This window comes from Dama dama, chromosome Y (genome assembly GCF_033118175.1).
Source record: "Dama dama isolate Ldn47 chromosome Y, ASM3311817v1, whole genome shotgun sequence".
In the NCBI taxonomy this organism is placed as follows: Eukaryota; Metazoa; Chordata; class Mammalia; order Artiodactyla; family Cervidae; genus Dama; species Dama dama.
In genome coordinates, this window is record NC_083715.1 from 1475348 (window position 1) to 1496114 (window position 20767).

The 20767-nt window shown below is 43.7% G+C and overlaps 1 protein-coding gene across 2 annotated transcripts; it reads right to left on the reverse strand.

Annotated features, from left to right (window-relative positions):
* Positions 1 to 3753: 3753 nt before the first annotated feature.
* On the reverse strand, positions 3754 to 5388 carry LOC133053647 (chromodomain Y-like protein). 2 transcript variants are annotated; one of them, XM_061138175.1, is made up of 2 exons: positions 4700 to 5388; positions 3754 to 4633 (listed from the first exon to the last, which is right to left on the reverse strand). In XM_061138175.1, exons 1-2 carry the CDS (start codon positions 5386 to 5388, stop codon positions 3754 to 3756), a joined length of 1569 nt encoding a protein of 522 aa, XP_060994158.1. The 2 variants fall into 2 exon arrangements, with proteins under 2 accessions (XP_060994158.1, XP_060994157.1); XM_061138174.1 differs by having other exon boundaries at positions 3754 to 5388.
* Positions 5389 to 20767: the final 15379 nt, after the last annotated feature.

Below are 20767 nucleotides of genomic sequence, written 5' to 3' on the forward strand. Positions count from 1 at the left end.
TGATTAGATTGGTTAGGTCACAGTGATTGTGGTTTCAGTCTACTTGTCCTCTGATGCCCTCTCTCAGAACCTACTTAATGCAGTTTCTTAACTGCAGTCTTAATGCAGTTTCTCTTAACTTAGATGTAGAGTATCTTCACAGCTACTCCAGCAAAGTGTAGCCGCTGATCCTTACCTTGGACATAAGGTATCTCCTCATGGCTGCAACTACTGACCTTGGCCATAGATATCGCCTCTCGGTTGCTCACCACTCCAGTTCCATGCAGCCACTGCTCACCACTCCAGCACAATGCAGCCACCACTCGCCGCTAAATCTCTATCCAGATCAGTAAGCAACAGTTAGAACTGGATAGGGAACAACAGACTCATTCCAAGTAGGAAAAGGAGTACAGTCAAGGCTGTATATTGTCACCCTGCTTACATAACTTATATGCAGGGTGCATCATGAGAAAAGTTGGGCTGGATGTACTAAGGCAATTTCCAGTCTCCGTTAAACTGCAGGAAAGCATTTAATTGTTATTTTATTGTATGACATTATAATCTAGGGACGATTGTTACCAAACAAATTTATCCTTTTTTTGTGTTTTAAAATTAGAGCTGCTATTAAAGCAGTGTTGTCAGCCACTATCTTTTGGTCTGTAGCTGGAAGATGTATCCATTCTAGGGGTCCTGATTTCATTAATACACCAGTCGGAGCTGTAGGAGTAGGCAAGCACAAAAGCTGCCACACTTTACTTGTATCAATCCTATTTACATGACTATAGATACGGAAGCTGTTTCTTTATCAAGGGCTTGTCGAGCTTCAGGGGTCAGGCTCCTTTCGAAAGCTGGGTCAGAGTTACCGTGTAAGACATTAAACAAGGGCTTTAATTCAGCAGTAATGAATTTTACCTAAGGCGTAATCCAGTTAATATCTCCAAGCAAATTTTGATAATCACTTAATGTCACCAAACGAACTATTTTTTTCATTGTAAGGGAACATGAGTCACCATTTTAGAGTACAGAACTTGCCCTAAATAAGTAACTGGGGGGTTTATTTGGGGGCAATTTGAAGGCTACAGTATTGTAAAGCCTCTGCTAGACCATGCAACACTGATTGTAAGCAGTCCTGATCAGGATGTGCTATTAGGATATCATCCATATAATGAATTAAATATATCTGTCTATCTTTTATATGAAACCATGTACAAAAGACTTGAAAAGATTTAGAAGTGTATGCAGGGGCATTGTCAGGTATTAGACATTAGGATAACACAAGTCTAACAGTGAGTGGTTATTTTGGATAGAAGCAGAATGAGCTTTTACATGTACATATTTTTAAATAGCACTTATTTATTTTACTAAAATAACAAAGTTAAAACAAATATAAAAAACTTAAAGGCAAAGAAATGCATAATCTGTTGTTGATAGATTTATTCTAAGAAAACTTTGTTCGCTTCACAGAGAGAGTAGACTAAATTTCAGTCTGTTACCAATTTAGCAGACAGCAAACAAAGAACATTTTTTTTTTTTTTAGTTAATCTTAGAGAATTTTTTTTTTTCTTATAAATCTTGAACTAGAGGTATTTTTCTAAAGCTATGAGTCAAACCATACAGGATAATTGACAAAATAGCCTGGTCATTGTTGTGACCTGTAACACTTGAACATGATAATTAAAACTATAACTGACAACATGTTACCAGGACATATCAATTTTCATGAATTTTCCATAATTTTTAGGATATCTACATAAGTAACAACAACTGTACAGTACAAACTGAGAAGATTTAGCACCATTCCAACAATCATTGCCATGCCATTTAACATGTCAAATGAACTCAGATAGTATAATAGCCCTTTGGGAGACCTCAGGGGCCCTCTGAAGCATCCCAAGCTTAGCTAGACGTCTAAAGAATTTTAAAAGAATGTGTTTAAAGATGTTTTAGCATAAGGATCAAATAAAAGCCTTTCAAACATTGGGTCAGATTTAGTCAATGTTGATGGCTGTATCCTTCAGCTTGTTGATATGTCACAATGCACATAAATGCCAAGGCTCAAGTTGTAGTGAAAGTGAGCTCCACCCCCTTTGGACCAAATGGACTCTACCCAGTTTTTTGTTTTGGCCATGTCCTTCCTAAAAAAGTCTATTTATCTAAGTAATTTTAATGCAATTTTAGAAAATCCTGATCATGCTAAACTCTTTTTTAATAATTCTAATAACTTTGGTAATTTACTGAAAGTATACTTCCTGCTTTCCATTCACAACTAAGAGCTAACATTTATATGAGCATTTTATAGACTGGTGAGCATAAATACCACTGATAATGTTTAAAACACTTGGTTTTTCTTTTTCTTTTTCTTATTTATTTTGTAACATTTTAGGATGGAATCAAGCACTATTTACTTGTAGTCCCACATCTCTTTAGTTATTCTGTAAAAGGAAATCAGTGTTTAGTAGGAAATGTTTTAAACATCTAATATACTTGGAAATGACCTAATTATTTAATAGACTTAATACTTAGTTTAGCACATCCCTTAGAAATTTAAGTTACGTCAATCTGGAGAGGCAATTGTAGACGGGTATTCCTAAAGAAAAATGATTTGTTAGAGTTTATATAACAACTCATATCTCTTTTCCATTTTTTAGAAAACTGTTTCACTCCAGGTAATCGCCTTTTGACAAAGTGGTAACAGATATAATATTTAAATTATATTAAACCTAGGTACAAAAAATATTTTACTTGATGTTAATTACTCTAAGACATGTCTATATCAGATAGTTCTCTTTAAAAGGAGTTTCTGCATTGAATAGTGTGCCAAAAGAATTTTAACTTGTTCAATAAAGTACATTCTAAGTGAACCTAAAAAGCACAGTTTATAAGCATGCAAATGCTTTTCATTTTTGGTGTAATACATTAATCACATCTGCAAAGAGAAAACCAAAACTCTATATAAAGTAGTAGAGCTCACCTAGCCACAAGAAGCACTCATGTAGTTATTTTTCAAAAGGGTCAGAAAACCTAATTATAAACCTGCTAAGATTAACTTATAACTTAAGCTACCATACTGAAGCTAGTCAGTGATTCACTAATACTGCAAAAGATGCTTTCTGTTAGCGAGAGTGGTTTCTTCCTGTTAACTGGGTAAGAATCAGACTTTGAACAACAGGGAACGATCAATTGATATTTCAGCATGAATCTGAGGCATATTTTATTTTGGGGTATGTCCATCAGTGGGTTTTTAGCCAGAAGTACTCATCCTAAAAGATAAGTCTTCCATTTGATTTAGAATTTTCTATCTCGGAGGCTTTGGACCTTTTAGAGATAAGGCACATCTCAGATCTTTCCATATTTCAATTTGCAGCAGGGATGGCGAGGCTTGCTATCACCCCTTTCTTTTCATTTAAAAGGAAAAAACAAACAAAAAAAAAGATTAACACACATTGTTTCAGACTTTTCTGACACCTAAACCTAGAAAATATCTTTATATATACACATTCCTAGCTGAAGATGACAAGAATGAGAGCCTCAAGGAGCAGGCCAGAGCTCACCATTATACTTTTATACTCGTGTGTATTAAGTATAAACCAATGACGTTTCAACAAAGGAGTTTTTTTTAGTTATTTATTTTAAAGCTACAGTACCTCAGAACTCCTTGGCAATAAATAGCTTGTCTGTCTCAAGTCCTGCTTCCCAGAGGGAGCTCGGTAGGAGCCTGGCCCAGGCCGTGAGGTCTGGCACCGCACGCCCTGGTGAGGTCGGGCGGCTGGACAGTCAGAAATCGTCGGTCTTGCTCTTCAGGTACTTGCGCATGGAGTCGATGCCCTGCGCGGAGCCCCATATCTTCTTGAGCACCTCACACTCCCGCTCATTGGCCCGCTCCAGCTCCAGCCTCATGTTGCAGTGCACAAGGGCCTTGGATTCCTCCAGCACGACACGATTGCAAGAGGCGAGCTCCTTGATGCGAACCATGACTTCCTGGGTGAAGGTCCCAGGCCAGAACACCTGGGAGACCAGCCCTTTGCTGCACGCCTCCTGTGCTGTTAGCTTCCGCCCTCTGAACAGCATTTCGTTGGCAGATGCTCCTCCCATAATCTTGGGGAACATGACGGTGGAACAGCCGTCTGGACTCTGTCCGAAGGTGGTATAGGGCGTCTGGAACCATGCCTTTTCGTTGACCCAGACCACATCACAGAGAGGCAGGATGGATGCTCCTAGCCCAATGGCCGGGCCATTCACAGCTACGACAATAGGCTTCTTGAACTGGATGAAGGTGTTCACGAAGTTTCTGATGGCCTCAGCCATTCTGGCGCTCTCCCTCTTGTGGTTATCTGGCAGGCGCCGGATGAAGTAGAGGAAGTCCAGGCCGCAGCAGAAGACACTGCCCACGGCGCTGAGCAACACCAGCTTGCTGTCGTCAGCGTTGGCCATGCTCAGTGCTCTCTGCAGCTCCTTCATCACCTCCGGGTTCAGCGAGTTGTTCTCGGATGACTTGGTGGACAGCAGGATGTGGGTGAAGCCATCCTGCTTCCGGACCACAATGTCCCGGTACCTGTAGGCGCTCTCCCTCTGCCGCACGCTGAAGCGCAGCTGCTTGTTAAAGGGCTGGTGTTGCCTGTCCTTCATGAACTTCTTCTTCCCAGCTTTCATGCCCACGACTGACGTCTGCAGGGGACTTGTGCAGTTGACTGGAAGTGCGTCCACCAAATCGGACGTGCCATTCCCTTTCATGGCCAGCCCTGTGGCCATGGTGGCCTTCACGGGGCCCGACGCCCGTGGCAACAATGGGTGTATCCAGGGCCGGCTCCCCATCATCACCGGCTCCGCCCCCGGGCTCAGTAGGCCCCCGATCCGCTTCTCGGCTGCCGCCTCTGGGGCCGCTGTGTCTTCCGGCCCCTGCTTCATGGGGTCCGGATTCTCGGGGCTCTCGTCCTGAAAGCTGTCCAGCACAGTCCCACTCTTTATGGGGCTCTTGGGCACGAGAATCCTGTTGCCCAACCGGGCCAGGTCCATGTACTTGTAGGTGGCCAGGCCCCGTGCGGAGCTCTCCTGGAACTTCTGGCTGGCAGTAAACGGCGGGCTGCTCTTGGCCTCGTGCTCCTTGCCCACCACTAGGGTCTTGGGGGCGGCCTTGGAGAAGCTGCTGTTGGTGGATCTGGAGATCTGATTCTGGCCATTGTTTGGGGAGGTCCGCTTGGCTCTAGTGAGGGTGCCCTCCTTCTGCTTCCCGGTGTGCTGCCGGTTAAAGTCGTGGATGCACTCCTCGCAGTTCACCAGGTGCTGCTCTGGCTCCCATGTGGCATCCTCCCTGCCATAGCCTTTCCACTGAACCACATACTCCGTCTTCCCTTTCTTGTTTTGCCTCTTGTCAATGACCCTTTCAACGTCATACAGCTCCTCGGAGGCCATGGCTGCCCCCTCTGGGCTGGGCCAGTGAGGCAACCCTGGTCATTTTGAAGACTCCCAGTGGTCTGATCCAGAGCCCCTGAACACCCCTATATGTAGGGGACCACACCCTTATGATTATGACGTCAGTAAGTCCATTCCCCAGCCAATGGCAGCCTTCCCCCAGCCTTAGCATCACAAAGCCTCATCCTGAAACCTGTGATGTTGGATGCAGAGCAGCTCAGTTGATTTGCTGGCAGAAATGAGGCATTTTTCATCATCCCAAAGAGCCCCCCAAACTCACCTGCCATCCTCATCTCTCTACACCAACACAGATGGGCCACATGTCAGGGAGAGTGTGTCTCCTCCAAACCTTGCCCCACAACCGGGTTTCAGCCTTTCCTTCGAGTCTGTCTCACGTTACATTATTAACTACTTTTCGTTTTCTTGCCTCAAATCCATCCATGATAATTAGGCTGTGGAACTGAGAATAATTTCCCTTTCATCCTACAACTGGTAGGAGGAAATGCACCTTGAAGGCCATTCAATTCTGGGCCACTTATGAGAAACCTTTTCCATCCCACCTCCTTTTCTCAGTCTTCATCGAGCTCTCCTCAGTTTTCTAGTCTCCAGTCTAAAAGCCCCGTCCTCAACTGTGAGAATACACAATATTCAGTATGCACTGAATACATACACTTGCTCTGGCACTACTTGGCACTGTCTTGTTTCAATTCGAGGACTAATTGTCACCTCCCCAGATGTAATACCCAGGCTTCAGTTTTAACATGGTAATGTGGATGAGGCAGACAAATGCACGCTTTGGGTTGTGCTGGATGACCCCAAGAAGGAAATCACCACCTGCGACTGACTAGTATTCCCAGGAAGGAAGGGGTGCAGCTTGCCCAGTGGTGAGCCTCATGTGCACAGTGCTTCTCAACATGTGCCCTCACAAATTTCTTCTCATCCTGTTTTCCTGGCAGAAGCTCCTTTGGGTGTCTCCTCACAGTTGAGACCATGGTGGAATTCATTTCCATGAATAGCTGCCACAAGCTTCCAGCCTCTTGGAGGAAACCCTGTGTAATCATGCCTACCCATCTAGTTCCCAAGGTCTCTCATTGAGGTTGTTGGTGCTGGGGGATAGGGGAAAGAGTTGTGTGCTTCAGCACAGTCCCTTTGTTCCTAATGGGCTAGCAGGGTCAGCCAGCCTTAGATGTACCCTTGGGGGGCAGTCTTTGTTGACATAGTGGGATTCCCTGTGGTTTCCATGAGGTGCTGTCTTCCTGGTGTGCACTGGCTGCTTAGTCACCTAGGACAAGCCTCAATGTTCAGAGCAGTCTTATTTCTACCAGTCAAAAAGTTGAGAAGCACAAGATGGTGGAGGGGGAGGGGTACAGGGAGTACATCTCTCTCCACGGATCCATCAGGAATACACCTTCAGACACAAGTGCTTGCAGAACCTCAGCTGAGAGCAGACAGGACTGCCTGAACAGAGGAAAATAGTAGATGGAACCGCAAACAATCAGGAGGATGCAATAACTAGGGGGTGGGGGGAGGAGACATGCGTGTTAGTAGGATTGGGCCTGCCCTCAGGGGGTGGGAGACCTGAAGTAGGTGTCCGATCTCCACATGGGAGCAACTGTCTGCATCAGAGGAGAAACACTTAAGGCTGAGAGTGAAACAGCACATCTGTGGCAGCCTAGAAGGGATGAGAATGAGACAGTCCTTTCCACAGTCATTCACACCCCAGAGAGGGACACAGGTCCTGTAGAAGGTGCAGCAGGAAGCAGATGGTTCCTAGAGATTGTGGAGAAATCCCTGGCCATGGTCTGCTGCCTACTGGTTAGAGACAAATTGAGGGGATGCTCAAATGAGGAGATCGTGTGGGAAAAGCCTGTGCAGGTAAGCCAGGTGGCCATGGGAGGAAGGTGACACTGCTGAGTCATGTGTAGGGGGTGGAGCCATCGGGACAGCCTCTGTCTCCCCACACGCCTGCATCACAGCTGAATAAAAGAGAGGTTGGTCCCATGAAGCACTTGAATCACTGAACTACAGAGTAAGACTCCACCCAGGGAGCGCCTTTAAGTACCTGATGCTCCAAACGACAGAGTAGGACCCCAGCGTGGGGGGTCCCACTATGTGCCTGACACGCTGAACAACAGTGACGGACCCCAGACAGGAAAGCCCTCGAAGGGCCTGAATGCATGTGTCTATGGAGAAAGACTAGCCAAAGAGGCCTTCAGATTGCCAGCTACAATAGGCTCAAAGAAAAATTCAGACAGGGCCTTAATTCCTGCAGTGGAGGCAGTCCAAGTCTCTGTACACTTGGCACTGCCAGGGTCCCTGCAAGCCAAGCAACTGTGTCGCCTTCATGCTCAACTCTCACTCAGGCAGAGCTGCCACGGTCCAAGTACTCCTCTGTCTTTGCTCTCAGTTTCGCTTCAGGATTGTCAGATTCCTTTCTACCCTGGAGACTGTGGCAGGATTCTCTGCCAGGGAGGGGATTCTCCATGCAAGAATCCTGGAGCGTATTGGCCAATACGGATTGCCATGCCCTTCTAGAGCACTATATTAGCCGCTGTCCTTATTGCCAAACCCCTGATCACGCGGCGCTTGCCAGAACCTCTGTGACCCAATCTGCTGCACCACCTCCACACCTGGTCCTCAAAGGGGCAAACCCAAGGACTCCAAGGCAACCTCAGGAGCAAATCCCAGTGGACAAACCACATGCAGAAATGGACGTGAAACCCCCATGAAACTCAGCAGCAGTGTAGCTAAGGAAGAAGGCCCAGAACCTCCCTACGAGGTGTACAAACTGCAGATTAAACCCACACGATCACCTAGGAAGACTCTGTGTCTAAGCAATAGATAAACAAGTCATTGAGAGATCCCTCCTGCAAACCAACCAATCAACCAACAACAACCACAACGAAAGAAAACGCACCAGTTCTGATGGCTGTGGACTTTGCAGGCAAGAACACATAGGAGTGGGACCAGATTAGAATGTAAGGTGCCCCCACGCCAGGTCCAGAGATCAGCACACCAATGACGGGTAGCCGAGGGAGGTGAGGTGGCCTGTGAATACAAGTGAAGGAAAGGACTCTGACAGCAGTGACTCAAGATAAACGTATGTTCTTCCTCTCTTTTGATTTGCTCTGTAGATTCTTTGGGATTTATTTGTTTTCTTTCTTTCCGCCCTCACCACAACTGCAGTAGTTGTCATTGTTAATTTCACTACGGAATCAAATGAAGCTTTGGAGCTTTTTTCCTGTGTGTGTGTGTTTCATCTTCTTCACTCCTGCTATAAAACGTTTCTTGTACGTTCAGCTTTTGCAGTTCTGTAGAACTTTTTTTCTTTTATTTTCCTCAGTCTTCTTCTAAGTTTAACTTGACAATTTTTAATCCTCCTAATTTTGTTATCTACATTTACTCCTTTGTTTGTTTTTCGTACTGTATTTCCCGCCCCTTTGTAGTTAAACTTTACCTGTATAAATGATTTTATCTCCCACTGTTTAAGACTGTATATCTGTTCATTTTTTTTCCTCTCAACATATTTGTTAGATTTATTTTAACTGCCTTACTGCCCACCTAGAACCTAGGACTAGTTTTGTATTCCGGTTAGTGCTTTAGTTAGTTTTATACTTGTAGATAAACACTCGGGTTCCTTTGTTCACTGTGCCAACTTAATGACGTTTATTTCACTTTATTTCTGTTTTAGAACTTTGTCTCTAAGTTGGTCTTTTGCTGCTCTGTAGAGTTTTATTTTCTACTTTTTATTGTCTTCTTCCATTTCCCCCGCTTATTATACATTTATTTACTTATTTATTAAAACTAGTGCATTTTTTCTATATCGATTCTTTTCTTTGCCTTTCCTACACTTATTTTCCCCTTAGGGTGAATCTTTAATATATATAAATGTTCATCTTCCTCTTTACCATTGCATATCTATGCTTTGTTTTCTGTATTTCCTTTCTTATCAGCTTCGGGGACGCAGGCCTGGTGAAGTCCAGGTGTTCCTTTAGGATAAGCAGTGTCTGCAAAGTATAGAAAACCGAGTCCAGTCTTGGTTGAGTGCAGAATCAAGACTATTTTATTCTTTTACATCAGTGTTTATGTACCCTAAAATCAATAATCCTTTAAAGACCTTTAAGGAAGGGGCAATGATAAGTTTGTACCAGGTGCATAATCCTGGGTGACATCAGAAATAACTTTCCAGATCAGTCCATACCTACACATAGCTTTTCAACAATTCAAGGGCAGCAGCTAGTCAACTGTGAAAAGCCATCTACAAACATTATCTTGCGAAGCTGATCCCCAGGCTGACTTAGCTCTGGTATGTAATGCTAAAGGTCAAAGTTCTCATGAATTCCCTCCTGATCACACCCTAAGCCATCTTCCCAATCTCGTAATGGACTCTATTGACTTTTGCTTATGGGGTAGATAGACCTGTTTATTAGAACCCGTGGGCCCCCATGGACTGTGTTGCTGCCATGCAAAGGTTTCGAAGAGGGATTTTAGGTAAGAGTCAGACTCATGTTTTGGGATCCTCAAAGAACGCCAAGCATCAGAAGATGAAAGGCCGAAGGCCTGGGCATGGGTTGTGGGGCAATCCCGAGAAACCCCCAGAGGTCGGGATGATTTGCGTGTGGAGTGGTCCTGGAGGTCCCCACAACTTTGCGTGCCAGCTCATTGAACCCAGACCGTGTCACGGGCCGAGTTTCTCTTGCTGGCTCCCGACATCTCCCCGTTTATTTCCTAGGACAGCAAGATGAAGTTCAGTCGCAACACTTTGAATGCAGTGCAGTAGACTTTGAACAAGGCAAGGAAGAAAAAGTATTACTAGTAAGGCCACGGCATCCATATCAACACAGCTTATTAGGCCGGAGACAAAGTTTTGCCTATCACCAAGCTTGAGAGGATATTGAAATGATTAGTTGCTGTTCCGGCAGCGGTGAAGTCTAGTCTGGAATGCTCTAGGGCTTGCATTTGTCTACATACGTTTTCTAAATCTAAGCTTATGCTGGAGCTATTCCAAATTCCTGTGATATGACTTTTAATCCATTCCCAGTTATAGTCTGTTTCATTAACTTGCTAGGGAGTGATACAGATCCATCGACAATCAGCGTGGCAAGACAGAGCTAATTTTACTATTAATGCTTGCAATTCAGCTCCTATGTGCATTACAGCTTCTTCCAAAGTATTTACTTCCATCTCTAGTTTACTATCTATGATTTCTTGAGATGCTAAAGTCAGGGACACATTTCTGGAGATGTTATTAACAAATTGAGCTGTATGCACTTGTTGGGTTAGAGCTACTGCTGCCACTGTAATGGAGGCAATTGCGGCTATCAAGGCAGAGGTTGCCAAGATAAGTACATCTACTAAACGCTTAGCCCTCATAAGATCTTGTCATTGTTGAAGCACAGCTAAACCAGAATTGTCACACCAAGGAGTAGTAACATTACCAGCAACCATAAGATATGGAGGGTGTTGCAAAACCACAAACAAGCCAACCTTAAATCGGGGTCTGAGGCAAGAGGATAGCATACATTCTTTACAAGTAACTATGGTTGGATCTCCAGTATAATCAGCAAATATCTGTGAATCATTAGAATTATTAGTGAAAAGGAAAACAGGGAGAGGGCAAACAAGCTAATGCAGAAAAGGTACTAGCAATTTTAGGTCTAATTACTGTGATCTCGGAGGTGGCGGCAAGTGCTTTCCATAGTTCAGGTTGCCAATGTGTCTGGTTGTTTAAAGGAAAAGATAACATGGCAGGGACAAACTGATTGTGATGCCATCTGTTGGCAGGCAGTGGCCAGGGAACAGTCTTGTCTGACCAATTAGCGTATTTTGTTGTGCTGTTATTAGATTCTTTAGGGTGATACCCTGGGTTTGGGTTCCTCCCATCTTGTATAAGATAATTAATGTTTCCTGGAATTGTATAACTGAAGTGAGAATCATAAGTACATGATTTCCATATAGGATAGCCTAATTGTTCATCAATGGTTTTCCATATATCATCTGACGGGACAGTCTCATTACATTTGGGGTATCTCTTTGGAGCTTGGACAAAAGTTGAATAGTATGGATCAAGAGTTCCAGGCAGTCGAGCTTGAAGGGCCCAAACTAGTCGTTTTGAATTTTGTTTGGTAAGCTTTAGTGGCGACTCAGTGATAATTCCCTTTTTAGAAGCTCCTAAAGGATGTACCTTCCTTTAGGGGCATGATTAGACTTCTATTATATGGGAAATGAAAACATAAAGGGAGACCATCAGTGAGTCCCCAGAAAGTGTAATTGAGGTTGATAGGATACTTATCCTAAAAATATGAAGTGTACCATCCGCCCAAAGGATGGGGTCGAGTTGTGTGGATCTGCATGGCCTATTGGTGCAGGTAACGACCTGGAATGGAAGGGGGTTAGTGAAGTTGGCCTAATATACCCTAGGTGTGGCTGAAGAGGCATTTACCTGAGAAGCAAGCAGAGCAAGGATAGCTATGAAAACCTTTTCAGGAGTAGGAGTATGTCTTGTCGACACAGCTATGTCTTGAGCTGGGTGACAGACGTCCATGATTTGTCCCCAGGTCGGGAGAGCAGCCTGTCGGGTGGCTCGTGTTGGGCATTTTCTATGGGACACAGGGATAGATTGTGTGTGGTCTCTCAAGGACAGCCGTGATATCTGCATAGTGGGAGGTTCATGTGGATATTCATCTGGAGCTTCTGGTGCTGTCTGTGCTTGATTTTTTGGAGTTTCCATGCTGGAGGAGGGGGAGGCCCCCTTTTTCCTTTTTGGCCGAGAAAGCAGAGGCATCGGGTCCTCGGGGAATTGAGACACGCCGGATCAGCCTGTCAGAAATTGAAATGGTTGGCTCTGCATCTTGAGGAATGATACAAGCATACCATCGGCGGCTAGTTATCAGTGGGTCAGGCCCCTTCCATTGTCCTGAAAGGAGATCCTTCCACCTGACTAAAGGTTTCATGACCTTTTGTTCTGGGGTCCAATGCCAAAACATGGCAGTGTGACCCAACAAATCAGCATTAAGATTATGTAGTACAAAGACGGCATGCTCTAACACCTGGTGAGGGGAAATCTACTTGTATAGTTATATATTGAAAGACTTCACCCGTCCTGGCCGTAGTTACAGTCACATGAGTGAAAGTGTCCATGGTTACATGAACAAAGGATCACCTCCAAAGGCGATCAAAGAATGGAACATTGGCTACATGCTCTACCTGCCAGAGCATATTTGGCAATAGTCCTGGAGAATTTACTCTGAATGCTAAGGTAGGTAGAAAAGTAGGGCAGTGTGTACAGGAGTGAACAATTTCTCGAGCTGACTCTCGGGGAATGTGAAACTGATATTTGAAAGCAGTTGCGTTTTGATGATGAAGGGCGTGTGAGGCTCGATCATCGGTAACAGTGTCATTTGCAATCGATTTAGTAAGAGCATCAGCTAAATCCTTTACACGACTTAAGGGCCCCTGTAGACTCAATTGAGCTCAAATATGCCCAATATCAAAGGTTTTATTTGGAATCTATACTGGTTGTCACAACTTAGACAGTAAGTGAAAGATGGTGGTTTTATTTTTAGGCAGCACAGCTGTCTCAATATGAGAAAATAGTCTGATAACATACTGTGAGTCAGAGTAGATGATAAACTCTTCTTTGGGGAACATAACAAAGGCCACTATGACGGCAGTCAGTTGAGGCTTTGGGGCTGAGGTTTCTTGGGCATATAACACTTAAAGTTTGAGTTTCTGTAACTATGGAAGCTTTTCCATTGGAAGACTCATCTGTAAAATTATTGACAGCCTTTGGTATAGGAGAGGCTTGACATCTTTTTTTTTTTTTTTTCTTTTGGAAAAAGACTGGGTCATCAGCCATGAAATTAAATGAAGAGTGAGAGGGCAAATGATGTGGGCAAGGAAACTTGCCCTACATAATGTCCTAAGGCAATTTGCCAGTCTTCGTTAAACTGCAGCAAAGCATTTAATTGTTATTTTATTGTATGAAATTATAATCTCAGGAGGATTGTTACCAAACGAATGTATCCTCCTTTTTCTGCATTTTACAATTAGTGTTGCTATTAAAGCTGGGTTATCAGCCACTGTCTTTTTGTCTATAGCTGGAAGATGTATCCGTTCTAGGGGTCCTGATTGCATTAATACACCAGTCGGAGCTGTAGGAGTAGGCAAGCACAAAAGCTGCCACACTTTACTTGTATCAATCATATTTACATGACTATAGACACAGCAGCTGTTAGTTTATCAAGGGCTTTTCCAGCTTCAGGGATCAGGCTCTTTTCGGAAGCTGGGTCAGAGTTACCGTGTAAGACATTAAACAAGGGCTTTAATTCAGCACTAATGAATTTTACCTAAGGCCTAATCCAGTTAATATCTCCTAGCAAATTTTGATAATCACTTAATGTCACCACATGAACTTTTTTTTTTTTTTTTGATTGTAAGGGAACATGAGTCGCCATTTTAGAGTATAGACTTTGCCCTAGATAAGTAACCGGGGGGTTTATTTGGGGGCAATTTGTAGGCCTCTATACTGTAACGCCTCTGTTAGATCATGCAGCACTGATTGTAGGTATGCCTGATTGGGATGTGCTATTTGGATATCATCCATACAATGAATTAAATATAGCTGTCTATGTTTTATATGAAACCATGTGCAAAAGACTTGAAAAGATTTAGAAGTGTATGCAGGGGCACTGTCAGGTTTAAGACATTAGGATAACACAAGTCTAACCGTGGGGGTTTACTTTGGATAGAAGAAGAATGAGCTTTGACATGTACAATAACCTTAAATAACACTTATTTATTTTACTAAAATAACAAAGTTAAAAACCAATGTAAACCACTTAAAGACAAAGAAATGTATAATCTGTTATTGATAGATTTATTCTAAGAAAACTTTTTTTGCTTCACAAAGAGAGCAGACTAAATTTCAGTCTGTTACCAATTTAGCCGAGAGCAAACAAAGAGCATTTTATTTAGTTAATCTTAGATAAGATTTTTTTTTCCTTTTTTTTCTTATAAATCTTGAACTAGAGGTATTTTTCTAAAGGTATGAGTCAAACCATACAGGGTAATTGACAAAGTAGCCTGGTCATTGTTGTGAGCTGTAGCACTTGAACATGATAATTAAAACTGTAACTGACAGCATGTTACCAGGACATATCAATTTTCATGAATTTTCCATAATTTTTAGGTTATCTATATAAGTAACAACAACCTTACAGTACAAACTGAGAAGATTTAGCACCCTTCCAACAATCATTCCCATGCCATTTAACATGTCAAATGAACTCAGATAGTATAATAGCCTTTTGAGAGTCTTCAGGGGCCCTCTGAAGCATCCCAAAGTTAGCTAGCGGTCCAAAGAATTTTAAAAGAATATGTTTTAAGATGTTTTATCATAAGGGTCAATTAAAAGCATTTCGAACGTTGGGTCAGATTTAGTCAATGTTGATGGGTGTATCCTTTAGCTTGCTGATATATCACAATGCACATAAATACCAACGGTCAAGTTCTAGTGAAGTGAGCTCCGCCCCCTTTGGTCCAAATGGACTCTACCCAGTTTTTTGTTTTGGCCATGTTCTTCCTAATAAAATCTATTTATCTGACTAGTTTTAATCCAATTTTAGAAAATCCTGATCATGCCAAACTCTTTTTTAATATTCTTGATACCTTTGTTAAATTTACTGAAAGTATACTTCCTGCTTTCCTTTAGCAATAAAGAGCTAACATTTATATGAGCATTTGAGAGACTGGTGAGCATAAATACCAGTGATAATGTTTAAATCCCTTGTTTTTTCTTTGTTTTATTTATTCACTTTGTAACATTTTAGGATGGCATCAAGCAGTATTTACTTGTAGTCCCACATCTCTTTAGTTGTTCTGTAAAAGGAAACCAGTGTTTAGTAGGAAATGTTTTAAGCATTTAATATATTTGGAAATGACCTAATTATTTAATAGACTTTTCATACTTAGTTTAGCACATCCCTTAGAAATCTGATTTATGTCAATCTGGAGAGAAAATTGTAGATGGGTATTCCTAGAGAAAAATGATTTGTTACAGTTTATATAAAAACTCATATCTCTTTTCCAATTTTTAGAAAATTTTTTCACTCAAGGTAATTGCCTTGTTGACAAAGTGGTAACATATATAATATTTAACTTATATTAAACCTAGGTACAAAAAATATTTTACTTGATGTTAATTACTCTAAGTCATGTCTATATCAGATAGGTGACTGAACAAACATTCTTATCAGGTATTTCATACTGAATATATCTCAGTTCACCTGAACCTGGAATTTATTGTTTCATTTAGAATTATTTGATTTGTAAGCACTTATCCCTCTTTAAAGCAAATAAATAGAGCTCATTTACAAATTAACCTAAACAATATTATGCAGAGACAAGGACATACCAACACATCTTTAGACAAACGCAGTGCAAAATCTAGCTTCATGTTTTAAGCTGGGTCACGAATTAGATATTACACAATAAAACTTACTAGCTTCTACAAATAGAAGAAATACAATAAAATTTTTAAAGGCTTTTTTTCTTTCCTTTTTGTCTCAGTGTCAGGAGTTAGAGATTGTCTAGGGGCAAATACTTTGGTGCTTTTTCGATAACAGCATTGCATACCATGCCCACCCCATCCTGCCCAACTGTCCTTGACACAGCTCCCCAGCTAAATTCCCAGCCTTGCACTCCCATACAGAAACACCACATCCTCCTCCTCTTCCCCCATGGGAAGGGTATCATTGGGGCTCAGTCTGAGCACAGGACAGCCCCATGCTTTCAAGCTAACTGGACCTTCTCTTCCCATCTCCAACTGCACAGGAACCATGCCCCTCCCTCTGCACATACTTTTCCTTTCTCTGCCCTTTCTGCCCCACACAGAAAGCTCAGAGAGCTCAGAGACACACATAATTTCACACCAGGTTGATTTTATTTAAATGTCATTATTAATGTTAGTGGGTGCTATTGGTAGAAGACTCAATGACTGTACTGTTGGCCACTTTGAAGCAGTGAGACCCTGGAAGAACTCTCATGTCTCTAGCCATGTTCGGAAGTCACTGGCTACGCGGTTGTCCAGCAGGAATGGCAGGGGTCTCCATGATCTCTTGGGCCTCTTCCAGTTGGTTCTGATTCAGCTCTTGATTCACCTTGGAACACTGGCTCCAGAGGTTTGAACCTCTGATATTGTTAGGATTCTCTGAGGTGGGAGCTATTTGAAAAGCCTTCTTGCTCAGCTTTGGTTGAATGTGCTTATTTGCCCTCACAGGTACCCTGGCGACCTGGAGAAAACAAGAGAAGGAGCAAAGAATGGCATTAACTTGGGGAAGAGTGTATTGCTGTTTGGGACTGATGGTTTCAGTAGAAGGAGTGTGACCAAGAGGTGGCATGTGCAAGACAAGGAAAGGGGAAGGTGTCTTAGGGGCCCTGTCAATGGGCAGGGTGAGCTTGGGTGGGTTCACTCACCTTGACACTTCTTTTCGACCTCAGTTGATAAGACGTCTTCATCTTGTCGTACTGCATAAGGAGCCGGTTGTTTCTGAATTGTGCTAGAGTCTTTTGGCTTCCCAGTCACTTTAGTCATTTGGTCTTGTGTGTGTGTGTGTGTGTGTGTGTGTATGTGTGTGTGTTAAGAAATATTCAATTTATTTAACTAGTTTTCACAGGTGAATGTGTATTCTATAGAAACTTGATTGATTGTATAGTTTATATATAGTTCAAACTACAGAACGCAAAAAGTAGGTCATATGGATGCAAAACTACTGCACCAACCCGTCCAAGTAAAGGCAGATTTACATCTGTAAGCTCTCCGCAAGGCCAGGAGGTGGTCGGTTCCAAGTAGAAACTTCAAAACTGTACTGAAATAAGGTTTTGATTTTATTTCACTCTTCATCCATTCCATATGATTGCAAGCTCAGAAGCCTGCCAGGAGACAGTCTTCTGGAAACGTCCCCAGCACTGGCAGGAATGCAGACATCTATGTCCACAAGGCACTCTCACACAGCATCCTCTCCTTGTTATGGTGTGTAGATGTGAAAGCAGAGACTGAGAACATGAAATGTCGAAATAATAAGGTAGTTCTCTTTAAAAGGAGTTTCTGAATTGAATAGTGTGCCAAAAGAATTTTAACTTGTTCAATAAAGTACATTCTAAGTGAACCTAAAAAGCACAGTTTATAAGCATGCAAATGCTTTTCATTTTTGGTGTATTACATCAATCACATCTGCAAAGAGAAAACCAAAACTCTATATAAAGTAGTAGAGCTCACCTAGCCACAAGAAGCACTCATGTATTTATTTTTCAAAAAGGTCAGAAAACCTAATTATAAACCGGCTAAGATTAACTTATAACTTAAGCTACCATACTGAAGCTAGTCAGTGATTCACTAATACTGCAAAAGATGCTTTCTGTTAGCGAGAGTGGTTTCTTCCTGTTAACTGGGTAAGAATCAGACTTTGAACAACAGGGAACAATCAATTGATATTTCAGCATGAATCTGAGGCATATTTTACTTTTGGCTATGTCCATCAGAGGGTGTTTAGCCAGAAGTACTCATCCTAAAAGATAAGTCTTCCATTAGATTTAGAATTTTCTATCTCTGAGGCTTTGGACCTTTTAGAGATAAGGCACATCTGAGATCTTTCCATATTTCGATTTGCAGCAGGGATGGCGAGGCTTGCTATCACCCCTTTCTTTTCTCTTAGAAGGAAAAGAAAAAGATAAACACACATTGTTTCAGACTTTTCTGACACCTAATCCTAGAAAATATCTTTATATATACACATTCCTAGCCGAAGATGACAAGAATGAGAGCCTCAAGGAGCAGGCCAGAGCTCACCATTATACTTTTATACTCGTGTGTATTAAGTATAAACCAATGACGTTTCAACAAAGGAGTTTTGTAGTTATTTATTTTACAGCTACATTACTTCAGAACTCCTTGGCAAAAAATAGCTTGTCTGTCTCAAGTCCTGCTTCCCAGAGGGAGCTCGGTAGGAACCTGGCCCAGGCCGTGAGGTCCAGTACGGCGCGCCCTGGTGAGGTTGCGCGGCCGGACAGTCAGAAATCGTCGACCTTGCTCTTCCTGTACTTGAGCATGTAGTCCATGCCCTGCGCGGAGTCCCATATCTTCTTCTTTTTTTTTTTTTTAACTTATTTTTTATTTTTATTATTATTTGGAGGCTAATTACTTCACAACATTTCAGTGGGTTTTGTCATACATTGATACGAATCAGCCATAGATTTACACATATTCCCCATCCCGATCCCCCCTCCCACCTCCCTTTCCTCCCGATTCCTCTGGGTTTTCCCAGTGCACCCGGCCCGAGCACTTGTCTCATGCATCCCACCTGGGCTGGTGATCTGTTTCACCATAGACAGTATACATGCTGTTCTTTTGAAAGATCCCACCCTCACATTCTCCCACAGAGTTCAAAAGTCCCATAGCTTCTTGAGCACCTCACACTCCCGCTCATTGGCCCGCTCCAGCTCCAGCCTCATGTTGCAGCGCACAAGGGCCTTGGATTCCTCCAGCACGATGTGGTTGCAAGAGGCGAGCTCCTTGATGCGAACCATGACTTCCTGGGTGAAGGTCCCAGGCCAGAACACCTGGGAGACCAGCCCTTTGCTGCACGCCTCCTGTGCTGTTAGCTTCCACCCTCTGAACAGCATTTCGTTGGCAGATACTCCTCCCGTAATCTTGGGGAACATGACGGTGGAACAGCCGTCTGGACTCTGTCCGAAGGTGGTATAGGGTGTCTGGAACCATGCCTTCGTTGGCCCAGACCACATCACAGAGAGGCAGGATGGATGCTCCTAGCCCAGTGGCTGGGCCATTCACAGCTACGACAATAGGCTTCTTGAACTGGATGAAGCTGTTCACGAAGTTTCTGATGGCCTCAGCCATTGTGGCGCTCTCCCTCTTGTGGTCATCGGGCAGGCGCTGGATGAAGTAGAGGAAGTCCAGGCCGCAGCAGAAGACACTGCCCATGGAGCTGAGCAACACCAGGTTGCTGTCGTCGGCGTTGGCCATGCTCAGCACGCTCTGCAGCTCCTTCATCACCTCCGGGTTCAGCGAGTTGTTCTCGGATTACTTGGTGGACAGCAGGATGTGGGTGAAGCCATCCTGCTTCTGAACCACGATGTCCTGGTACCAGTAGGCGCTCTCCCTCTGCCGCACACTGACGCGCAGCTGCTTGTTAAAGGGCTGGTCTCGCCTGTCCTTCATGAACTTCTTCTTCCCAGCTTTCACGCCCATGACTTAACGTCTGCAGGGGGCTCATGCAATTGGCCATCAGCGCATCCCCCAAATGGGATGTGCCATTCCCTTTCATGGCCAGCCCTGTGGCCATGGTGGCCTTCACGGGGCCCGACGCCCGTGGCAACAATTGGTGTATCCACGCCGGCTCCCCATCATCACTGGCTCCCCCCCCCCGCGGGCTCAATACGGCCCTGATCCACTTCTCGGCTGCCGCCTCTGGGGCCGCTGTGTCTTCCGGCCCCTGCTCCATGGGCTCTGGATTCTTGGTGCTCTCGTCCTGAAAGCTGTCCAGCACAGTCCCACTCTTTATGGGGCTCTTGGGCACGAGAATCCTGTTGCCCAACCAGGACAGTTCCATGTTCTTGTAAGTGGCCTGGCCCTGCGTGGAGCTCTTCTGGAACTTCTGGCTGGTGGTAAACAGTGGTGTGCTCTTGGCCTCATGCTCCTTGTCCACCACTAGGGCCTTGGGGGTGGCCTTGGAGAAGCTGCTGTTGGTGGATCTGGAGATCTGATTCTGGCCGTTGTTTGGGGAGGTCCGCTTGACTCTAGTGAGGTTGCCCTCCTTCTAATTCCCGGTATGGTGCTGATTGAAGTCTTGGATGCACTCCTCGCAGCTCAGTAGGTGCTGATCTGGCTCCCATGTGGCATCCTCCCTGCCGTAGCCTTTCCACCGAACCAAATACTCCGTCTTCCTTTTCTTGTTTTACCTCTTGTCAATGATCCTTTCAACCTCATACATATCCATGGAGACCATGGCTCCCCGCTCTGGGCAGGGCCAGTGAGGCAACCCTGGTCATTTTGAAGACTCCCAGTGGTCTGCTCCAGAGTCCCTGAACACCTCTATATGTAGGGGACCACACCCTTATGATTATGAGGTCAGTAAGTCCATTCCCCAGCATTTATTGTTTGTAGACTTTTGGATAGCAGCCATTCTGACTGGCATGGTTTTGATTTGCATTTCTCTGATAATGAGGGAGGTTGAGCATCTTTTCATGTGTTTGTTAGCCATCTGTATGTCTTCTTTGGACAAATGTCTGTTTAGTTCTTTGGCTCAGTTTTTGATTGGGTCTTTTATGTTTCTAAAATTGAGCTGGAGGCGTTCCTAGTATA